The sequence below is a fragment of the Carassius gibelio genome, chromosome A1, assembly GCF_023724105.1.
Source record: "Carassius gibelio isolate Cgi1373 ecotype wild population from Czech Republic chromosome A1, carGib1.2-hapl.c, whole genome shotgun sequence".
NCBI lineage: Eukaryota > Metazoa > Chordata > Actinopteri > Cypriniformes > Cyprinidae > Carassius > Carassius gibelio.
In genome coordinates, this window is record NC_068371.1 from 3,021,552 (window position 1) to 3,046,314 (window position 24,763).

Consider the following 24,763-nt stretch of genomic DNA (forward strand, 5'->3'; position numbering starts at 1 on the left):
GTTGTTAAGCCCATCTGTTTTATTTACCGCTTGCTTGTTAGAATCACGCTGAGCGAATGTCTTTCGTTTAATAAACTTTACGGTGTTTAATTTAATTGAAATATTTATACAGACATGTGATTGGAATGCATTTTAATTAATATTTCATTATTAAGTTCAAAAAAATAAGACGTTTGTTTTGGAATAAAAGAGCGTCCAGCAGGTATTTTGCAGGTCATCTTATGCTTTGTCTTTGCATGACTTTGTTCTGTATTGGTTAAGAGATGAAGTGATTTAAGTTAATTATAGAAAGCTACACATTAAATGAATCGTGTGTTGCTCTAATATTGTGAATGTTTTTTTTTAACCTGCCTGAAACTTTTTCTAGAAAATTTGAATACTTGCACCTTAATTACAGCACTAAATATTAATTTAATTTAATTTGAATCTAGATTTACACACTTTTACCCAGCCTTTTCTATTCTTGACCACAGTGCTAACAGCTTACAGATATGCATAAAGCAGTAAAACATTACTATTCCATAGATGCATTATAATAATTATTATTATTAAAAGTAATAATAAAATAAAAACTTGCACTTTAATTTGGTGCATCTAACCCAGGCCCACAGTTTAAACACACCACATCAAACTGTTTGAAATCAAGTTAATTGTTACAAGCGTGAATTAATTTGCAATAATTAAGCAAATTAATCAGTTAATCTTTTAATTACTGTTATTTTTGGATTTAGCAAAATGTTTATATTGTTGAGTTAAAATTGTAAACATTAAATTTTAATCAGTTTGCCTTTGAGTTTATTTCCAGAATTTGCAAAAATATATTTTTTTGTATTGAACAGTTTTACATCTCAGAACAACTGACAAACATTTTGAAAATAAAGTGACAATCATCTAATTTCACATTTTTATTTTATAATATTTTTATAGCATATTCAACATGACATTATTAGTCTTTTAAATTGGCCTCGCTATTTGTCCTTAATATCCAATTATGTCTTAATTTAACAAAATATTTATTAAATGCTAACCAAATATTAAATGATCCTTTCTATTAGTATAATTCAACTTTCCTTTCTTCCTTTTAATTTTTTAAATATAAAGTTACAGTGTAATGTAGGCTTTGAATCATGACATCTTGGCAAGCAACTCTTATAACACTAAAGTACCAAAAGAGTCTTCTTGAACCTAATGACAGCGTTTAAATAAGATCCAACAAATGATTTTGGGCACCCCCCCCCCATCTCTTTTTTTGAAAACATTCTGTATTATCTGGAGACCAAAAGAGCTTTGGTCTTTGATCTGATGACTCTACTCTCTGCAATGCAGGACAGTGTCTGAAGAGACTCCCTCTCTCTCTGTCTCTCTCTCTCTCTCTCTCTCTCTCTTTAAAGTTCTTAATTACGTCTGGTGCATCCCTACAGATGGAATATCCTTGTGCTGTAAAGCGTAAAGACATCCTTAGATAATAAAAACACGACTACAGTGTCGTCCAGCAGCAGTTTTTCTTCCGTCTCAGCTGAAGTTTGCATGTTTCGCTCTTCCATGTCCAGGAGCAGAATGTCACTTACAGATGCTTTTAGCCTGTAGTCTTTCTCAAAGAAGGTGCACCGTCTTACCCAGACTTACTGGTGAAGTCATGGAGCAGATGGGTGTCTCTCTGCGTCCCTCACATTCGCCCGCTGCATTTGATCTTTTTTAGGATTTCCCTGATCAGACACCTCTATGTTGTGCTCGTGCTTCTCCACTGCTCTCAGTGTTATATTCTTGTGCTGCTCTCAAACATTTTGACGTTTAGAGTTGTCTAGTCTAGTTAACCTCTTGCAAATAGCAGTTGTTTTGCATTTATAATTCTTTTTTTTGTGTGTGTGAAATGCCAAGTCGATTGACTTTATTCTGTATTTTATATTGTTTACTCCTTGACTTCACACACGTTTGCTTGATATAAAACATCCTCCCAGTTTCGTCCACCGCTTTTCTCTAAAGCAGTCGAGTGTCGTCTGAAGGACAAGTGCTGTTCACACCTAATTGTGTAGGAGGAGAGAAGGGAGGGATATTACATGAGGAAAGTGTTGTTACGCTTGTCCTGCAAAGATCCTGGCTCATCACACACAGACGCTAAAAAAATGAGGTAAAATTAATATAGCGAATTACTGGGGAAAAATAATTATGCACAATGCTCTGGATATGGTCATGGCAAGATTCAAATAAAAAATATAACACTAACACTCAAAGCACATTTGTCAGAATCTGAAACGTACTGTGGTCTTTCTTCAATACTTAAGTTATGTCTAATTGACCCAAGTTTACAAAGCACTAAACCTAACCCAGTGCAGATGAATGAAACACGGTCCCACTCGCTGGCACCCAGCTTACTCCTGAAATGAAGTCATCTGGTCTGAAGCAGGTCACTTGTCTAACGATAAAGCAATGGTAATTGAACGCTGAGAGCAGGTGACAGAAGTGTCTCAAAGTCAAGGAGAGCTGCCCTCACGCTTCCAACTTGCATCCTTCATTGAATTTATAGCCTGTTTCCATTGTGGCCTTCTTTCCCCAGTGGCATTTTTATGATCTGGGCCGGACATCATTCTAAAGAAATGTTTCAGAGAGATGTATTGTGCTACTCTAGAGCTGCTGGTGAAGGTCAGGATCAGTTTCACTCTGATGTAACGACTGTGTCCTGCAGATGATGCTTTGGTCTGTGACTGGGTTTTGACTGCTTTAGTTGAAAGGATATTAGTTAAGACTGAGTTAAGATGTTTTAATAACACGTTGTCGATTACCACAGAAAATTATTTTTATATTCAAACATGCATTTGGAGTGAAAGCCATTATGTGGTTGCTCTTTTTGTGCATATCTTACAGAATATGTTTTTAATGTGGATTTAGGTTAATCTGAGAACTAGTGTGTAATCAGGGAACCTCTGACTTGATGGGGAAAAAAATTAACTTAGTTCAGGGTTAGTTCACCCAATAATTCAAATTATGTCATTAATCACTCACCTTCATCTCGTCCCAAACCCATAAGACCCTCGTTCATCTTCAGACCACAAATTAAGATTTTTTTGATGAAATCCGGGATCTTTTTTTTAAAAAAAAATTTGCTTTCTTCTTTGGCGTACAAATGTCTATTGTTATTTATACTGTTATTTACAGTCGATTTACCTTACATTTACAAACATTAATAATGTTACAAAGTTTAATCTTTCAAACAAATACTGTTCTTTTGAACATTAAATTTATCAAAGAAAGAAAATAATTTTTTATATTATGTTTTACACCCAAAAACACACTAGTCCTGGGGAAAAAAACAGTATTTCGATTCATAATTTTTTAAATGACGTCGATTCGATATTGTTTCTCAAAAGCCTCAAATCCATCTTTTCCGATATTTATTTCAACACGCATTTAAAACAAGATCTGATAAATGTGAATCGTATCATTGCTCTTCTCTACTAGATGTTACCCTTATTTATCTGATGTTACAACGGAGAGCTTGTCATTCATTCAGCTCTTATCATGGCGGAGATACAGTGAATGAATGGCAGATGCTGCTGCACACTGTTTACTAACATAACTTTGCACACATACTAAAGCACGGATGATGCTCGCAGTAAATAAGCGTTTAGGTTAACGTTAAGAAACATCAGAATATATTACTATTTACTAGCCTTGGTGAGCAAAAACATAAAGAAATGTTACCAACCTCAAACTTTTCAGCCGTAGTGTGTTTGTGTGTTTCAAGTCAGAGTGAAACCAATTTACTTCATAAACTGCAGCATGACAAAATATATTTGAGAACTAAATTGCTACCAAAGACTTGACTTAGATCTGGTAGCCGGTTGAATTAACTGCTTAGACTAGTCTTAAAAAGTTAGCCATCTAATGTGTTTTCTTCTAGACTGGTCATAACTGTTTAAAGTCAGGAAAATGAGACTGATTGTCTCTTGGCAAACTGCTAAGAGTGGCTATGTTTATGCAACCGGCCGGTCTTGAAAGTCTATAGACTTGACTTGGCTCTTGACCAGAGACTTGAATCTTCAGAGACTTGTGAACCCGTCTTGATAGATAAAGAATACAAGTCATGTGTTAAATCAGACTTAAAACACATGACCCAACCTAAAGCATGGATTGATTTAGAGCACCATCAGACTAACTGAGCACAAGTACCAGCAGATTGTGTTTATCATACAATATGAGCTCATTATCAATGGTCCTGTTTCTCCAGACAGAAGGTGGGTTCCCTGCACCTGAGTCTAGCTGCTCCATCTTCCTCTGCTGACAGGGTGAAGGTTTGGGGTCTCCCGGTCCCCTGATTGATCTGCTCTCCATCGTTTTCTCAGCAGAGCAGTCACTGACACACGTCACAGCATATGCTGCTGGCCAGATGGATGAGACTCTTTATGGATGCCAGAGTGAGCCTGTTCGTCTGAGATTAGATGCACATTTTTTGTCATCAATTGTGCAGTCATTTTTAGTGTTTGTTACTCTCCCTAACTATAGTATACCTGTCTAGGTTTACAGGAAATAAGGTTGATTACTAAGTACCATACATTTGGTTTTCCTTGAACTCTTGAATTCCACTCTTGCCACCTCTTCTTTCTTGGTTAATGATGCATCCCGTCTGGTTGAAATAGCCTCTCCTTGGGGACCCAATAAGGCCAGCCGTCCATGACAGATTCTTTTAGGTGACAGTTCGATGAAGCATCATCTGATCCACTTTACCAGAAGTGTAAATGAGTCTGAATTATTAGTAGCATGGTACTATAAAGACAAATGGGAAACAATCTTGTCGTGGGCTTCTTGGCTTTTCGGAGTCGTGTGGAAATTTAACTTTCTGTTTTTCCACAGAGCAGTGAATGGATTGACATGGAGCAGCCGAGTTGACTTTACTTGAGCCTTGTTTTTGTCCAAAATGGTGCTTAGTTTCCACATTTAATGACATGTTAAATGTCAACGTGGTAGTTTATGTGACTGTGAAATCATTCCAGAAATAATACATGGCATGGCGCACTGTTTGATCCATTTTCCCCGATTTGTTCGTTTTAGTTGATTTCTTGTTGCATCACTTCACTTCACTTGTGCCTCAGTTATCCTGTCAATCAAGTAAAATATTTAATAGTGATTAATTGCGTTACATATCACAGTTAGGGATGCAAAACGATGGCAAAATTTCCAGTAAATGTTTGAATATTCAGGGATTTTTGGAATTTTCCAGAAAGTTTCCACCCTGTTGCAACCCTAATCACAGATTTTAAATCTATATCTATACTTGATCTATACTCCATTCTCAAATCTCTCTTTGAACAGAAAAAAAAACTATGTGTTTTAGTAATATTTCCCAAATAAAGCCACAGTTTAGAACTCACATGGAGATAAATGAAATATCAGAATGTAATGTTGAAATGACAAACATGTTTACTTGCTATTAAATAAAATTTGGTGCAATCAGACCCAAACTGATGTGTAGCCTCTGTGTTTAGTTTTATAACATAGTTGCAATGTATGAAAGTTCAGCAAGTGTTTCTTCAGAAGGTCTCGCAGCAACAAATCACAGCAACTTATTTACAGATACTTATGTATCATCTATCATTAACCTATGCCTGCACTTTTCCCCTGTAATGGGCTTCCCTGTTTACCTGCTTAAAGACACAGTCATAAAAAACATAATCCAGCTTCTGTCACCTTTCAATCCCTTAAATCCCTGGAGGATTCCTCCTTTTCAGACCATGCAAGACACTAAAAAGGGGTTCACATATTTTACCCTCTACCCCACCTTCCTTCTCCAAATCCAATTAGGCCCTGGACAATAGAAGGATTAGAGGGACTTCACTTTTCTTCAATCCTGCCTTAGACACAGTGAGGAACGGGTCGCAGTGAAAGTGATGGGCGATGCTGCGAGATCTCCTCCGTATAAATGCTTTGGATTTCGGAGAAGGCCTGTCGACATGATTTTCTTCATGCTTCTCAGACGCGTTCAGGATGTTAGTTCACAACACTTTCCAACTCACTAATGTAGCATTCTTGAATCCTCTTAAGGATTCTCACAAATATTCCCAACATGTTCCTTAACAACTGATCGGAGTCTTTTAGCGGCGCACATCCTCAACCGCTCTTCAGTACCAGCGCTTTCAGTACCAAGTCTGTCAATTGATGTCAGTCAGAGAAGGAGGAGGAGGAGGGATTCAGTCCGTCTCCTCTTGATCATATCTTAATGGGTGTTAAATATAGAGATAAAATTGTTTATTTTCAAAGGCATCAGTAAACAGCATGAAAATATTGAGTATTACAGTTGCACTTGGTCTCTCACAGAATTACATTGAAGTGATTTTCTAATCAGTTTTCTAATGTCTAATGTAGGCTTGATGCTATGTGCGCACACATGCTAGCTTCTTATTCACACGGCCATATGCATTAGATACTCTCTCCCTCTTTAATGTCTCCTCTCTTTTATTCCCATGAATTCCATCAAGTTTTCCAATATTGCGTCTCTGGTGCGCTTGACTCTGTGTGTTGATGTTGATGGATCACCCACTTGCTCCTCCTCATTAATTTCATCACCTTATCGCCCAGGCCACTTCATTTGACCAAAAGGTAATAATAAATGTCCCATCCACAATCTTTAACACACTCAACCAGGCGGAAACACTTAATGACAGTTTACAAATTGAACTTCAATCAGCTCATTTTGCTCTGCAGATGCACAGACGCATTAAAACCCATCTCTCGCTCACACTCTCTGTCTCTCACACATACACCGTATAATACTCGTTTATTAGCGAGGATGGAAATCAACCAGCGGCAGGAGAGCTGTTTCCGTTTCCTGGCAGCGAACGCTCTTATCACGGCTCAAACACAAGCACACTTTGCCCAACGGAGACTGCTATTCAGAGACTCATTTATCTTTCTGAGAGAGCGCCGGATAGTTGACTCTCTCTCTGTCTCACACTTGCTATCTCTTGCTTTTTCCTCTCTCCTGCTAACCCCACATTGGCTTTGGGTGGGGGGGCATTTTCAATTAGATTTCATTCAGTTCTGTCAGAGACGGAGCACATGCTCTGGAGCGGTGGTCCCTGGTGTGTGTGTGTGTGTGTGTGTGTGTGTGTTTCATCCTCACTGTTTTGTTGTCAGTTTGACGTTGGCGTCGTGGCCTTGAAATGAAGCTGCATTTTCTGTTAAGGTATTTTGGCATGAATGAAAAGACATTTAATTTAGAACAAGATTTGACCAAATGGAATAAGCATCGTTTATATCTGTAAAGAAAAAAAAAGGTATTTTAAAGCAGTTTTTTTTTATTCTTCATCCTTTTATTTATTCTTCAACTTTTATTTATTCAAATTCTTTGAGAAACAGCAGGTTTTGCATTTTCTGTCCCTTTTGTCAATGCTCTTTGCATTTAAATATACAAAAACAGAAAGAGTCTAGGTCTGGATCATTATTGCATCTTTTAACCCTTTGGGATGTGCTTCGTCTCCCCTTTTTAAATACAAGATATTTTCTAAAAATCAATTAAGCTCTTGATAGAAACAATGTGGTGACGTTACATAAGGTTGTCGAAACAATGCCATGATGAAAGCACATTGTAATACAACATTAATGAAAGGCAGTCCAATGAAATTGCAATTTTCTTTTTTTTTTAAGAAGCATCCTCTATAACGGTCTCTGGGAGTCTCTCGCAGCATTAATGCTGCTTACATGGGGTTAACTTCATTACCAGTCAATGCAAACATACAGATCCTTCAGATAAAGTTCCTCGAATACACTTGGGCACGTATGGCACTGTTAGCGGAGCGGCGGAACAGCCTTAATCCACATTTAATTGAACTCTGGAGACTTTGAAGTGAAGCTGTGGCAGTGACATTGCTCTCTGTCTCTCATTAATGAGTGCGTCTCAGCGTTGATACTAGTCTGATTAACTGAGCCGCTCAGATCAGGTGCGGTGGCTTCTTTCTCCTCTGTGCCCTCAGTAATTAAGCTAAACTAGAAATGTGAGGAGACAGCGAGAATATGGAGGAAAAGAAACAGAGGAAGAGTTTTAAGACAGCTGAGCATTTGTAAATGCAAAATGATGCTACAACCGTTTTTCTCTGTTTGTTTCAAGAATATCATCACTTTGCAGGATCAGGGAAACCTGCCATCGTCGGAAGCCTAATTTGGATGCTTCTACCAAAGGACAAACATCATTTGCATCATAGTATTGCAGTGTTTGTCATCAGCGGTGAAAATAAGTGTATTTTCCTTCAAATTCTTAAGGATATTTTTTTTGTTAACTATGCATCATTGTTAGTTGCATTTATTTATGTATTGGTTTATTTGTTTGTGTAAATGAATTGATAAAATATAATATTTTATTTTATATAATTTGTCAAATTAAATTTGTAAAGAATTGCATTTGCATTTATCATTGCATTTTTTTCCCTGTTATCTGACATATATTTGATATAAATCTCTTTTAGAGATTACAGTGTCTCTTACCCAAATAATTTGCAGCTATTATTATTATTATTATTAATTTTTAAGAAAACTTTTCTGTATGCAACCCCTAGATATAATTTTTTTTTGCTTTTGCTTTTTTCTGCATTTCTTGCATTTCCGAAAAAAAATTCAACATTTCTTTTTTTATTTTTTTATTTTTTATTTTTTATTTTTTTTATTTTTTACAATAACAATGTGATGTTTGTGCAGCAGTGGCACTTTATTTGGATCATTTTTCGCTCTCACACCAACTTGAAGGCCAAGTATTGACAGATGTCCAGTTCTCTTGGTACTGATTACCTTTTAGTGAGCTGTGGCCTCTTCAGTGTGTGTCTGAATGGGGCTCATTTTAGCACTTAAAGCATCTCTTTTCCACGAGGAATGATCTATAATACACATTAATCCTGCTCTGAGACCCTGGGCATGAGCTATGGGTGATAAATGGACTAAAACGGTCCCTGCTGCTTTCTCGTTCATATCCCCTGAGTTTTTACATTTCTCTTCGTCTCTCCTGAACAGATTGTGGCCTACACAGAGGGTCTGCATGGGAAATGGCAGTTCTCCGAGATCAGGGCCGTTTTCTCTCGCCGCTATCTGCTACAGAATACAGCGCTGGAGGTCTTCATGGCCAACAGAAGTGAGCTAGTAATTTTTGATCATTTACTTTTAAAAATGGTAAAATAGTAAGTAATGAAAAATGCAAAACGGATCGACAAAAATTATGCATGAAGTGTGTGATAAATGCTCTTTTGTCTTTACAGCGGCAGTCATGTTCAACTTCCCAGATGCAGCCACAGTGAAAAAGGTGGTGCACTGTCTCCCCAGAGTTGGGGTTGGCACGAATTTCGGCCTTCCTCAGACCAGGCATGTTCTCTATCTCATGTGCACTATTCATTTATGGAAGTAAACCCTCTTTTTCCCTCCTATTCGGTATCTAGAACAGTTGCAGAAAGCTATGCATTCGCATTTCCGTTCATCTCAATGACACTTGCACTTGTGCAGAAGCATTCACTTTCATAAAACATGTTTCTGGCCTAGCACTGCTGGTTTGTGTGTGTGTTAATGTGTGTGTGGTGTCAGAGGTGTCTGTAACGCCGCCTAATTACTTTCACACAAACACAATTCACATTTTTTATATATCTCCCCAACTGATAGTTAGCAACTCAGGCTAACATTTTTAACCTAACATGTATTCCCTGGGAATCGAACCCACAACCATTTGTGCTGCTAACGCAATGCTCTACTACTGAGCCACTACAATTATTACACTACATAATTTACATTTTGTCTCCTTATGGAAGTATTAACAATTATATTACAGAATAAACCTACCGTGTTAGAAAACCCATATATATGAAGCTGTATATGTGATGCTAATAGGGATGTAATGATTCACTCAACTCACGATTCGATTCACTTTTCCTTTTTTACAAAATGAGATTTAAGACAAATTATGAATTTAATGAGTCTTTTAATTATTGCTTGGACAGAATGCTTCATGTTTCTTTGTGAAATTTAAATATAACACTATAATAATATAAATTATCCGTGCTCTTTCCATTTAAAATTAGAGGCAACCACTGCATTTTAATAATTATCCAAACAAAGATGCAGCATACATGCAACGAGCAGTTTTTAATCTAAATTGGATTAATTTCAAAATTTTAAGCAAATCAGAATGGTTTGACTTCAATTTTTTAAAACTATACATAAATATGAGCATGAAACAAACGCAGATTCACTCTTTGCCAGCAGGTGGCGCTAAAAGCGTGCAGCGCGTGCATGTATTTGTACTGTTGCAGAAGGAGATTAACTTTCGCCATAAAGTCGTGTAAATAAATTATATTTATAGTGAATGCCCCTATAAATTTTATTTTTTACCAAAAAAGTTTTAATCCTAATGCGAGTGCTAAGTGAGTAAACATCAAAGATCAAACAACAGAAGTGTGCGAGTTGTATCGTTATCTATGCATCCCTAATGCATTCATATAAACTCTTACCCCTAAATTAATTGTGATTTGTTTAGTATCTCAACCGATTTTGAATCGTCACATATTTGAATCGATTTCGCGGCTCGCGGTTAATCGTTACACGCCTAGACGCTAACATTCAAAAGTATCAGTTTTCAATTCTCGCAGCACGTTACAATTGTTTTAAAGTAACAACATAATATTGTGAGCAGAATTAGGCTTTCTTAATCACAACTGGCCCTGTAAATCATACTTTGTGTGAAAAGGAGTAATGGTTTTACTGCTTCTAGTGTTAATCTCAATTGAAAACTGCAGCGACGCGTATGTATACGTACGTTTTTGAGTTTTGCGGGAATGTCCATTGAACATTTCAGGATACTGACTGTAGTTTGTCTTTTTCTGCCAGACGGATTTCTCTGGCCAGTCCCAAACAGCTCTTCAAGGCCTCCAACGTGACCCAGCGCTGGCAAAGACGAGAGATCTCCAACTTCGAGTACCTCATGTTCCTCAACACCATCTCTGGTAAAAACCGAACGCTGAATCCACGGATGAAGCTGAATGTTGTGTCCATAATGAACATGATAATGCTAATAAAGGTGTGAGAAGTCTCGACACTTCTTGTGTTTCAGGTCGTACGTTTAACGATCTGAACCAGTACCCTGTGTTCCCCTGGGTGATCACCAACTACGACAGCGAAGCTCTCGACCTCACGCTACCCAGCAACTACAGAGATCTGTCCAAGGTAAGCACATGACCACAGACACTCACACAAACAGTCTGAGCCTCAACGAGCTCCTGTAGTTTCAGAGACTGAAGGACATGTCTCTCGTCCTCCCCTCTCAAGCCCCCTACATCCCTTCTTCACTTCCTCCTCCTCTGTTCTCGTTAGCCAGCCAGCTATCCTCCCTAAGGAGCTAATTAATGAGTGTAGTAGTACTTGAGCTAAACACACAGATCACTGCTGGGAACACCAGACCTGCCTTTGTCTATCAGACGTTTGCTTTATACATTTCATGCAGTTTTTGTAATAGTGCAGCATTTAAATATTTTGTATTCAAATTATAGGTTCAGTGTGTGCTCAGGCTTTATGTTTCTTGAGTCTCTGGGGTATATTTGTAGCATTAGCCAAAATACCATCGTAAAGATCATATTCCATGAAGATAGTTCGTAAATTTCCTATCATAAATATATTAAAACTTAATTTTTAATTAATAAAATGCATTGCTAAGAACTTTATTTAGACAACTTTAAAGATGATTTTCCTAATATTTAGATTTTTTTTTTCCAATTTAATATTTTAGTTTTTTTTATTTAATAGTTGTACATCAGCCAAATATTGTCCTATCATAACAAACCATACATCAATGGAAAGATTATTTATTCAACATTATACATCAATTGATAAAATATTATATAATGTTTATATAACTTCAAATATAAAACATTAGTGCTGGGTAAAAAATATTTATTCCTCAATTTTAAGCGATTCTCATTTTTATGAAACGATATTAATTCGTAAATCCCAAGAATGGATTAGTCTAGCCTGTCAGATAACGAACGCAACATTGTAGCACACCTCCCATTCCAATTTTTTTTTAAATGAAACAAAGTTACAGTCTCCTCTGCTTTAATAGCAGTTACAGCACGAAATAAACATGAATGAACATCTGAAGATATGAGGACAACTTACCAAAATCTGTATCCTATCTAATCTAATAACTTTTACATTACAAAAGCTGATATATATTCAAAATAGTTCTGAAATTCTGTCCTATCTGTCCTGTCCATTTTATTAAATGTGTCTCACTCTTATGTTTCCATCTCAAAACCTTCTTGAAGAGCTCCTTTCTCAGTCTAGACCTGATGAATATTTCATGTCAGGGAGCTGAGGGCCATTCCTCCAAAAGAATGCTCTTGCACCATTTGGGTAATTGAGTTGTATGACAAAAGTTGCGTTTTAAAATGCCTCCACCCTTAAACTTCACTTTAAAAGTGCTTGTGAAAGCTTGCCACTCACTGCCTCAAAAATGACCATCTGTTTGATGTAATGGTGGTCAATGGAGGGAGGACAGAGGATTACTTTTAGAGCTCAGATGATCGAGCCAGTGTCCATTCTGACCCAAAATGGCATCATAAATCAGTTCTAAGAGGCAAGAAAACAAAGGACTGAGAGATAATAGAAGATGAAAGGCAAAGGGTCTTTTTGTTTCATGTTTCGCAAGTATGAGAGAAATAAGTAAGTCTTTTAATAGCGTCTCTGATTTAAACCTCAGTATTTTCTATCAATTATTTCAAACTGTCACAATTTAACATGCTTCGATTAGATTGAACTTTTATTGGCAAGTGCAGAGCCAATAAAAATGTTACAGTAAAAATGTAAGCTGTCAATCAAAGAAAAACTACGCAATGCACATATAAGTGCAACACTGTTATTTTACATTCACTACATGATTGAACAACAACAACAAAAAACAGAGACTCTTACACACAGCGTGCAGCATATCTCTTTATTTATTTATTAATTTGTTCAGGCCCATTCGGTTCCTTTGCAGTGGCTTCCACCCACTCAGTTAAAAGACAACAGTCCTGTACACCATCCTGCATCACCCTCGCCTTTATTTCTCTCTCTTTCCATCCCTCCTTCTCTCTCTCCTTGTCTTTCTGTTCAGTCAAGCTTTAGGGAGCCCTCGCTCTGCAGACAACAACAGCAAATCTCAACCATCTTTATTACAACTGCTTTATCCATGCTGTTGACATCAGTGTATGAGCGGTGGAGCATGACAACACCGTCTGAACCTTGTAGAAGCTGTGTGTCTTTCTCTTTTTGTCTTTAACCCCTCCTGTTCTCTCTTGTCGTCCGTGTATAACACGTCCCAGCACTGCTTTGATAGAAGCACACCTTTAGACGCCGTGTCACACACAGACAGAGGAATGTGAACATGAATTTATGTTGCTTTCGTCTGATCGTTATGACCCCGCTGGCTTTCTTATCATAAACTCTAACCTCTTCGTGACATCTGATGCAGCCAGAAACAACAAAACTGACACAACTGAGTGAGCCCAAAATAGGTCAGCAAATGTCTGTCATTTAACCGGAGGATCGAACTACGACTGTTTGATTAATAATTACAATTTTAAAAAAAAATGAATGGATGAATCAATTGTGAAACACAGTGAATTTCCATTTTCATGCTGACTTTAATTGTAATATTGTGATTTTAGTAATATATAAAAGGATGGATATTCTGTACTACTGCAGTGAGTTAAAATAAAAGGCATCCTGACTAAAGCATGTTATTATATTTGTACATTAACAAAGATAACCAAATGTATTGATCTGTTTCTCCACTCTCACTGTGATGTGGTTAATGGCATATTGATTCGCCCTGCATCACGTCATTTACACCCTTTTAACTGAGCCCTTGACACACATTCACTTCTTCTGTAATGCATGCTTCATAGTGTGCTAGTGTGTAAGCTCTCCTAGTAAAATATTACAATGCACCACTTTCACTTAAAAAAAAAGTCACTGTCTAGTCGAGCACAATTTCTGCATTTAAAGAGACAATTCATGTGCCTAGATCACAGTGCAATGCAAATTGTGTCCAGCACAGAATGAATTGGGCATGACTATAATTCATGAATCATGTGCTTATAAAAAAAAAAAGCTATTAGGTTCAATTCATGAATTCCCAGCTCAGAAACCCTGGATTTTAAGCCGCACGCTGAAGTGCTGATACTGATAGCTTCTGGCAGTCTGTTCAGATTTGCAGTCTAATTAAAAACATTGCGGCAGATCATTTATTTGAGCCGCCACTAGAGAAATATTCAGTGCTGCCGGAGTGTATTGGGGTTGGTGGTCTGCGTTCACTCCATCACACCACGCTGTGGTACGGGGATAACCCTGATGAACAACACTGGCACCAAACCCTATTGTACTGGACCCTAATTTACTGCCATAAACAACACAAGGGGTTCACACACACACACACTGATGCACACACATTCACATAGAAACACACACTGAGCAATGCCAGATATGTTTTTTATCCTGCGTTCCCTTTTCTTTCTTTAATGAGGGCCCTGTCATTACCGCAATCAATCAGTTAAATCACACAATGTTTAATTCAGTGTGTGTTCTCACCGTAGTTGCCTTATGAGAGCAGACTGTGTGTCATTGTCAGCCCAAGGCTACACCCCAGTTTAACACACACACACACACACACACACACACACACACAGAACACATTCAGCATAAGTCTATTACATTTCACTGACAATACTACAAGCTTTAGAGATTTACAATCAGATGTTGATTAAACAGCTCTTCTTTAAATCCAAGACATAGTTTAATCCCAATTGTAGTGGAATATAATTAAGCTCTATTTTTAGGTGAGCCCCACAGACCTTGGTGTAAAATCTCACATTAATGCATGCACACAGTGAACATTAAAAGATACAATCACCCATATTGTGCTTGCACCAGTGTGATCAATAGAAAAGCAGCTGAGGACCTTTATTACACAGCTCTGATATTCAATTACTATTGATCATACTCCGGTATGAGAGACAGACAGGAAGCTTTAGTTCAAGAGGAATAACAATACACATAACTGAGCATTAACTGTAAATGATGACCTGCTTCCATACACTGGGTTTCTTCAGATCAATGAAGAATTAAAGCAGCTAATCAATGGTTTGATAAAACCCCATGCAGGGCAAGAATTAGTATTAGCCATATGAACTCCCCTGCATTTCTTTTCTTTTGCTGTTAATGTTTAACAACATTAGAAACCGAACTAAAGCATGCACATCAACAGCAAAAAAAATGTCAAAATTGAGTGCCTTTTGACGCAAAATATAACCTTGTGTGAAGTCCATTATTAAATTGTTTGACATTTTTGGAGCCTATGGTGTGCTGACTTTTGTTTGTTGTTAAACACCATTATGAATGTAGTATTGTTTTTATTATATTATTCAGCAAGGATTGATTAAATTGATCAGAAGTGATGGTAAAAGCCTTTACTATAAGACATGCTATAAGATTTATATTTCAAATAAATGCTGTTCTTTGAAACTTTTTATCTGTCATTCACCGAATCTTGAGGCGGGAAAAAATTACCACTTTTCCATGATATTAAACAGTTTTGAGCATTGATGGTTTCTTGTGGACAAAATAAATATATTAAAATGATTTCTGAAGAATCATGTGACACTGTGACTAATGATATTGAAAAATTTGCATTGATCACAAGAATAAATTAAAAGTATTAAAATATAAAACAATATTTGAAATCACAATAATATTTCACAATATTACTTGATGTGCATTTTTTTATTTTATTTTTTTAATCTTACCGATCCCAAACTAAACACAATTATTTTATTATTATTTTTCACAGCTACAGAAAACTGTTGAATATGTCTGGTCCTTAAAATAACTTTAAAATATTCTGTTATCGATGAAACTTTGCAGCTGCACTAAATTATTATTTAAATAAATGATTAGCATTAATAAATCATTACGTTTCCCAGATGTAACACCTGTGGTCCCTGATCTAACTTAATGATTTATTGCTTTGGTTCTTGAACATTTGTGCTTTATGTTTATTCCAATGATGTTGTCTTTTCTCATTACAGCCCATTGGTGCACTCAACCCAAAGAGGGCTGCATTCTTCTCTGAACGCTTTGAATCATGGGAAGACGAGCAGGTGCCCAAATTCCACTACGGCACGCACTATTCCACCTCCAGCTTTACTCAGATGTGGCTCCTGAGGATTGTAAGTTGCATACACAAGTGTCAAATCATGATGTGATTAACACCAAAACGCTCCAGTACCAGTTTTTAAGACATTTTTATAGCATCAGAATATAACAGTATTTTGATGAAGCATAGTTTTGCAGTGACTTTACATTTAGGTGTGTGTTTATTTTCAACTTTATTTTTTAATCTTTAGTGTATTCACATATTCTACTCACCGAGAGAGAGAGCTAGAGGTCACTAACCCATTCCTGGCCATCACAGTTTTTCACTTTCATAGCCATTCCCTGTTGGCCCATTCTATTGATCCCATCCCATTATTATCAGGCTTATCCCAAATCCACTTCACCAAGCACCCTAATTCATGTACCATAGCACAAATCAGCAACTTCGTGATACGGAGGCTCTTGACAGAGAAAAGGAAGGTGTTAAATTCAGTCAAGCACCCAAAAGCCACTGTGTAATTAGGGTATTTTTCTTTCATGGTGTGCTATTCACTCTAATTGCATTCTTCTCATCAGGAAAGTATTGTTTCAAAAGAACCATCTATTGATTCTGCACAAACAAGATTCAGCATGATTAGAAAAGAACAAATAATGCACGTGTAAAGGCTTTAGTGTGTGTTAATAACAGGTTTCTATAGCATTCACGTCCCTCTTGTGCGGAAGAGGATGTCATTTAGTGCAAACTAGTTAGAATCATATTGTATAAGGCTTTGTTATGAACAGCAGGCATCGATGCTAAATAAGAGAAACTTACCGGGTTGCACGTATTGAACAAAGTTTAAATTGCAGGCTAAAGTCTGATCAAAGTAGACTTGTAGTTATTACATACACAATCTTTGTTCATTGGAATTTGTCCTGTAGCTCCTAACATGACTTTTTAATGCTTGTTTTAGCATGAATGTGTGTGTGTGGAAGTTCCTTACTTTCCACAATCTTTTTTATTCCCAGGAGCCTTTCACAACATTCTTCCTGAATTTCCAAGGTGGGAAATTTGACCACGCAGATCGCACTTTCTCCTCGGTGTCCAGAGCTTGGAGAAACTGCCAGAGGGACACTTCTGATGTGAAGGTACGGCAACATATGTGCATGACACGCAGAAATAGAAATGCATCTTATTTTTAATTGATTGTTATGCATCCGTATTTATACACATGCACAAAGCTGTATTTGTGCTTATTTCCGCTCAATCAGGCATCAGTCGGTCTCTGGCCTGGATTTGGTTTTCACCTTCCACTGGTATTTTGTTTTTCACAAATGTGGAGGCTATTACATGATTAGATGTTTCTGTAGTGAGTTGACTTCCTCTTGGTAACCGGAGCTCACTGGGACTTGGTGTGAGGGCAGTGGCTCTAGCACATGTACGGTCACAACCAATCCTTGTCATGCTACCATGAAAGCGTCAAGGGTCCTTGATCAAAGCTTTAAACTAATCTTGATTTCCAACTTTCCCCCTTTCCTCCCTTACACTCTCTCTTGTGAAACCTTTCACAGCGCCCTAACCCTGAGTTTAACCTTTTGTCGTTCGGCACCAAACCAAAGTCAGACAGCAATCCCAAACATGCACCATAGCCCCTCAGAGACCCTCTGAGTGTTCGGCATTGACTTTAACAAATGACCAGTCCTCTTGAAATATTCATTACAACAGACATTTTGTTAGCATGCTCATTGCATGCTGGCATTTTTCAGGGGATCATTTGGTAACAAGACATGTGGCTCACATTATATGGTTACACTTAATACTGAAAGCCCAGTTTGATTTCTGCATAGACATGCCGCTGTGGATCAGGATTGGCATGCATCAAAACCGAATATAGGACTTGACTAAAAACCTGGAAATCACCTTCAGTCTATTTGACTTTGAAGCTTTGGAACATTTCAAACATGCTTAACCTTGCAAAAAAGTGGTGCAAATGAGAAGCAAAGAAGTGCCTTCAAATGTTATAATGTATCAATTTGTCATGCTGTTATCCCATTTTCTTAAAAAACAGAAAAAAAGCACAGCAAGAACCTCCAACGTTTAGAAACACTCCCTCATTCTATCAAGGGGTGAAAAGCCTTTAGCAGTTTTTGTGATCATGCAAAAGAGAGCTATACTGGCCTAAAGCAACTCTAATTCTGTCTGTCTCTAGTCAGGTAAACTCTGGCCTGACCTTTAACCTCCATCCCCTGACCCCCGAGCACTAGGCTGAAAGCAGTGCGGACACTGAAAGTTTCCCCTCAGGGGAATCAGAGAGGGCCTAAGACAGGTCCCAGGGGCACCCCTCTCTATTGACCCACAGCAGGACAGGATTTTGGATCACAGGTTTTGCCCTCTGACCATTTCTGCTCAAGGGCCATTGCACATAATAGCTCCTCCTGAACTGCAACCCTGCTACACCCCCCCCCCCCCCCCCAAACCATTGGATAAGTGACTCTGAGTCATTGTGCCGCCAATGAAGATGCCAAATTTACAGCAGGCTCCATACATGAACCTCAGGGCGCCTGGTGCCATTATAAAATTGTGACCTTTTTGTTTTAAAGAATTTGGTTTTGTAAGAGAGGACCAGAAAGAAGTGAGGCTTAAGGCTGGTTTAGGACCTTCCATCATTTGTTTGCTCACCTAATTGGCCTCTTGGACTGCACACAATACACATATATTAAATTGGAGTCCTATGTTACATTAAATATGCACAGTTTTATTTTTATATGGATGTTTAAATTTAGACAAATGTTCTATATAGAAACCATGTTGTTTTTATTAAATTTTGCATTGGATTTTGCAACTTTGCATGCTATCACAGAAAACTATTGTAGTTGGTTTATGACTACAGATTGAGTGACAGATTCGCACTTAGATAGATAGTTCTCCCAAATGATTTTCCTCCTAGGACTAACTTAACACTTCCATTGAGAGTGTGTGTAAATTAATAGGTGTAAAATATAATAAAATGCACAGAGTCTGATGAAAGTTTGGATGGACTGAAACAGGAATTCAGGCCAATACCAAGTACAAGTTAACAATTTTAATTTGATGGCTGATTTTGTACATTTAGACCCAAAGTTGTATTCCTCTTAATTGAAAGAAATTCAACTCTTTGTTTCTTGTAGTTAAAAATCCAAATCCATGCTATAATTAATAGTGTAAGTGCATGAGCTTGACCAGAGCAGATTTCAGTAAGCAGGTATACTCTTTTATAGGAATACAGGTATTTCGAGTGTATAGGTTAGATTGCATTACAGGAATGGGAAAAAAATGCTTTACCGTTAAACCAACATGTCGTTGAATAATTATTTTTGATTTTCGAATATATCAAATTTAAAAAAAATCATATGTCTTAATGGATGCAATTTATTCATAAATTCATAAATTTATTCATAATTGGCAAATGTGATGTCAGCATTTGAGTCTAAGTGATTTTTAATGTATTTGTGATATCTGTTTGCGTAGTATGTTTAGATTTTTCTATACACATATTTTTCATAGATACATATGATTTTGTTTTCTTTCTTTAAAAAGGAACCCATTTGTTTTACACATCATGTACCCCCCCCCCAAAAAAAACTGAGATTGAATATTTAAATTGATTGTCAGTCCTAATATAATTATTTCATTAGTTAATAATGTGAAATGTGTCGTTAAAAAGCCCTTTTTCCTGTCTCTCTCACAGGAGCTGATCCCTGAGTTCTATTACCTCCCTGAGATGTTTGTCAACTCCAATAACTACAACCTGGGAGTGATGGATGATGGGACGGTGGTGTCAGATGTGGAGCTGCCCCCCTGGGCCAAGAGTCCTGAGGAGTTCGTTCGCATCAACCGACTCGTATGTTCACTCTCGGATTCTCCATCCCTTTTCTTTCCCTCTCTCTCTCTCTCTCCACATCTTTCTTTATCTCGCTTATGAAATTGCTGAAGTGCTGATTGCGAGTGGCTCTGGTTAGCGTGTCTGGCTCTTTGTATCTATTCGTGTGAATGTGTGTGTGTGTATGCTAACACTGTGACCTGTTTTATGCTGATAAATACAATTCTGATATAAGTCGGAAACACACACACACACACACACAAACTCTTCTGACATGCACGCAGACGTTCACACACTTTCACTAAGTCTGTGTGTGTGGTTGCTGGTTGCTCTTTGGTGTGTGCACATGCTATAGGAAAGTAGTAGTCCCAGATGCATTGATTGCTTTCATATTTTTAGGATATTTTAAGCTGATATTGTCTTGATATTTTATTGCTTTGTCATCATGATAATAGCAAGTCAGTTTTTGGAGAGACAGCTGTGGGGGTTATTGTGAACAAGACCACTTACTCACTTTATTATTATTATTTTGGTGAAATAATGTGTGTGTTACCCAAGAACTGCAAGGGCTCATGGGAGCAGTTATGGTTAAGAAAAAAATGCAAATGAGTAAAAACATGCATCTGTTTCCTCAAGCGAGCTGTCAGTGTCCAAAAGAGAGGGACATCGATGCATTAGCAAATTATTGTTGTTTAGTTTGCTTCTCTTCTGGATTTGTATGTGCAGTAATGCATGCAAAAACATCTATTTCAAAACTATCAATGGCTAAGAAAAATGCTACCTTGGTTCCAAATGTTGTAACTTTTGATTACGTCATGCTATCAAAATGAAATTTAATTCACATACAGCTAACACATTTTTCACTTAAAAATAATTTGTATGTCAAATAAGACAGATATGTAAAATTTCCCTTCAGGGCACAATTTTTTCTTACACTTTTATCATATATTTCTCTGCATTAGATTTTACAAACGTAAAGACTTTTTTTTCTTTTCCTAAAAATCCAAAGGTTTTCTATCAAACGATACCTACCTTTTGACTTCTTTAGAAAATAATTATGCATTATAAGTCATTATTTTTGTGTATGTCACTCAGAAAAAACAACACCCTTGAAGAAGAGCAAAAATGCCATAATATTAAACAAAAATAACTTTAAATAAATATAACATTTGAGTTTTTTGTTTTGTTGTTTCTGAAGAGAGGAAAATGAGGCCAAGGCAGATTAGAAAAAGTAACGCAAAAGTAATGTAATGCATTACTTTCCATAAAAAAGTAGCTAAGTAACATAATTAGTTACTTTTTTAGGAAGTAACATTATATTGTACTGCATTACTTTTAAAAGTAACTTTCTCCCACACTGGTTATTAATGTGCAGTGGAAGTACTGACCTAACTCTATATTACTGAACTTGTGAATTACGCTTGAGCTTTTGTTTGAGTGTGCATTACTAAATAATGATTGAACAGTGTGAAGTCATGAAGTTCGTCTGTGTTCAGCTGGTTTCTATAAACCCAAGGATAGCCACAGGTTTCGTCCTCTTTTCCAGTAATTCGACTTTTCAGTTCATCTTAACATAATTCAATCACTTCTCGGATCTCTTAAATGTGCCCTGTCTCTCTCTGTGTGTGTGTGTGTGTGTGTGTGTGTGTGTGTGTGTGTGTGTAAAGTGGGCATGAGCACCGCTGATGACTTATAGCTGGCATTAAGGGATGTCAGCTGTTCTACTCTTCTACAATCTGTAATGAGGACACTAGAGCTAATGGCCTGCTACACTCTTCAGCTCATCTGTCACTAATGGCCAGAAAACAGCATGATGCACACACATGGTCATTTATGTTCTATAGATGATTAACAGCTAATTAAATTGCAATCTGCACCAGTCATGCTAAATGCGTGCTTGCAGACATCACAGAACTCACCATGTGTTCACAGCTTCTGTGTATCCTCAAAAGAGCAGAATAATCTCTTTGAACATAAGAACCTTAATAATAACTTGCTGTATCAAGTGTCTTAAAAGGTTTCAAAAACTGATGACCTGTATTGTATCTGGGGGGAAAAAACAAATACATTTTTAACGGCATTTACTGTTCTGAACAGGCTGTTGTCTAATTATGAGATGAGAACAGACCAGATATAAATGTTAGAAATAAATGTAATTCATTTTTTCCGAAACCATTTTACAAGGCTTTTTAATTACTTTTTTCAGCCTTTTAGAAGCGCCATGAATGCAATCCATTAATTTAAATTAAATAAACTAAAACAAACAAACCCAAAAATGTAGTGATATATTTAATTCGTTATTTAATTCACTCATTTATTCACTAAACTGGCTAAACTAATTTCTTTTTTTTTTTTTTTTTTTTTGCATGATGTCAGTATCGATCCAAGAGTACTGGCTTATCAACTTATGTAACAAACTGAAACACAGAGTGCACCTTATTTTTGTACCTCCAAACAGGAAAAAAAAATGCATGTTTTCAAAAGGTTTCCCAAATTCACTTTTTTAATTGCTACATCACTTCTCCGTCTTCTGCCGGAGTCCTGTTGTGCTAAAAATTGCTCACACAGAGCAGGATTCATGAGCATTGTAAATACATACGTTTAAGGATGTGTGTTGGATTAAGTGGGTATTTTAAACAGCCCCCTGCTGAAATAAACACATTTCTCGCTCCCTCCCTTTCTGATGTCAAGCCACACTCACATCAGCAGCACTCGTTGTTTTTATCACAGGGTCGAGGGAGAGGTTAAGAGCTCGATCCCATCCTCCAGATAACACGTCAGATCTGGCCACTGTCATGCTGAACAACATCCCACAATACAGGACTCTTCCTTCATCACATATTCACCCAGATATGACCGCAGCGACGGCAGGTGATTGTAGACTTAACTGTGCATTAACCCTGGGCTCAAAAAGATCTTTGAACGTTGTGAGGGAGATGGTTTCAGTCTAGAGGACCACTGATGCTGTCGAACACACTAACATATCAGTACTTGATTATCAAGTGTTGACTGGGAGGATGATACACCAATAGAGTGAGAGAAAAGGGTTAATATTTGTGTATTTTGCTAATTTACAGACATGGATGCTTACTGGAAAAGTGACATACACACACACAAACGTTGTGCAATGCAAAATATCTTACACAAATCTATACAAAATATCTTATTATGCTCATCAAGGCTGCATTGATTTGATCAAAAATTAAGTGAAACAGTAATATTTTGAAATATTATTAATTTAATAGTACCTTATTTACAAATATATAAACTTAATAAAATGCAGTGATCTCCGCTGTATTTTCAGCATCATTCCTCCAGTCTTCAGTGTCACATGATCCTTCAGAAATCAGAATAATATGATGATTTACTGCTCAAGAAATGGCTATTATCATATTAAACAAAGGATTGAATGAAACTGGTGATGAAGTCTTTGACATGAACAAAACCAAAAAGCAGGACACAATACTGTGGTGCAACCAGGCTTTCTGCTATTTACGACTTAGTTTTTGATCTTACTTGAGATGAAAATGGATCTTGTTTGATATTTCAAATGCTCATTCATCATCAACAAAAATGGTGTGTATTGACGTCTTTCTGCGGTTGAAACAAGATACCTTCTGGCGTTCATTCATGTGTATTTTGTGCTATAACTAGTAATGAGGATCCATGACACACTGTAACACAGAAAGTGTCATTTTAAGTTGAGTAAAAATACACTCAAAAATGACTTGCCTCGACATGGTGCTGTTAGTTTTTTGCAAAAAAAAGTTTTTCATACATTTAAAATATTAACCTTAAAATTAAATGTTATTTATTTATATTGGAGTCCATCAAATTTGAGTAAAAACCACCAAAATGCTGACAGGGAAAGAGTTAATATATCTATGATGGTATAAAAAAACTCAAATATATGGTAATAAAAATCATTGTTCTACTTAGAAAGTGAAAGGCAGCTCATGACTCATCACCAGCATAACACATGACAGACTTAAGTTTTTATGTTTCTAATAAAGCATAAATTGTTTATGTTTACTGTTAGTCGCGTTGAATCAAAGTGTTCGCTAAATGACACTTTCAAACTAATCTGTTTCACAAAAATAGCATGAAAATAAATTTATTGTAGAATCTGCCCTCCTCTTTACACTGTTTGTTTCTCTTCTCATTTCAGCCTCTGATAGTGAACTCAAGTGTTTTGTCATGAGAGCTTTTATGACAATTCCTGATGTAATGTACACTCTCAGAAAAATAGGTACAAAAGTTGTCAGTGGGTCGGTGTGAATACTCCAGAAGTTTCTCTCTCCAGTCTGTTGATGTGCATGTGTGCACGCTTGTTTGTTGTGGGATTGGAAGAAATGCGTCTTAGCCTTGAATTTTCTCCTTCACAGATGTTCACTCAAGCATGCTCTGTGAATAAATGGAGAAATTAATTTTCAGCATGGATGCAACTCATTGGCCTGTCTCTCAGGGTCACCTTGGATGATATACTCATGAATGATGTGGGCCTGGGCTTTTCTAGGGTTATGATGCATCACATTGGAAACAGGAAAGGTCATTACACTCTACAGCTACCTGGCGCTTTACTCTGTTTTAGTCAAAGACTGTAGTTAAACGTTTAAAAGAGCGTTCATTTTCGTAAGCAGAAGTGGTAACAAAGTAATTAATTGTTTTAGCATATAAAGATGTTTTATAAATATACATTACATTTATGAATAAATGCTGCAAACATGCCGTTCATTGTTAGTTTATAAAACACCAAGCATTGACTAATGCAAATT

General features: G+C 36.9%; 1 protein-coding gene across 4 annotated transcripts in view; it reads left to right on the forward strand.

Moving 5' to 3' along the window:
- LOC127954165 (lipopolysaccharide-responsive and beige-like anchor protein) overlaps nucleotides 1–24,763 on the forward strand; it is a 147,831-nt gene that overhangs the window by 102,052 nt on the left and 21,016 nt on the right. For all 4 annotated transcript variants that reach the window (XM_052553389.1, XM_052553375.1, XM_052553382.1 and 1 more), the window contains exons 40-46: nucleotides 8,992–9,109; nucleotides 9,234–9,336; nucleotides 10,849–10,964; nucleotides 11,072–11,184; nucleotides 16,083–16,223; nucleotides 17,158–17,277; nucleotides 19,857–20,009. In XM_052553389.1, coding sequence (XP_052409349.1) covers nucleotides 8,992–9,109; nucleotides 9,234–9,336; nucleotides 10,849–10,964; nucleotides 11,072–11,184; nucleotides 16,083–16,223; nucleotides 17,158–17,277; nucleotides 19,857–20,009 — 864 coding nt within the window. The remainder of the gene's footprint in view (nucleotides 1–8,991; nucleotides 9,110–9,233; nucleotides 9,337–10,848; nucleotides 10,965–11,071; nucleotides 11,185–16,082; nucleotides 16,224–17,157; nucleotides 17,278–19,856; nucleotides 20,010–24,763) is intronic.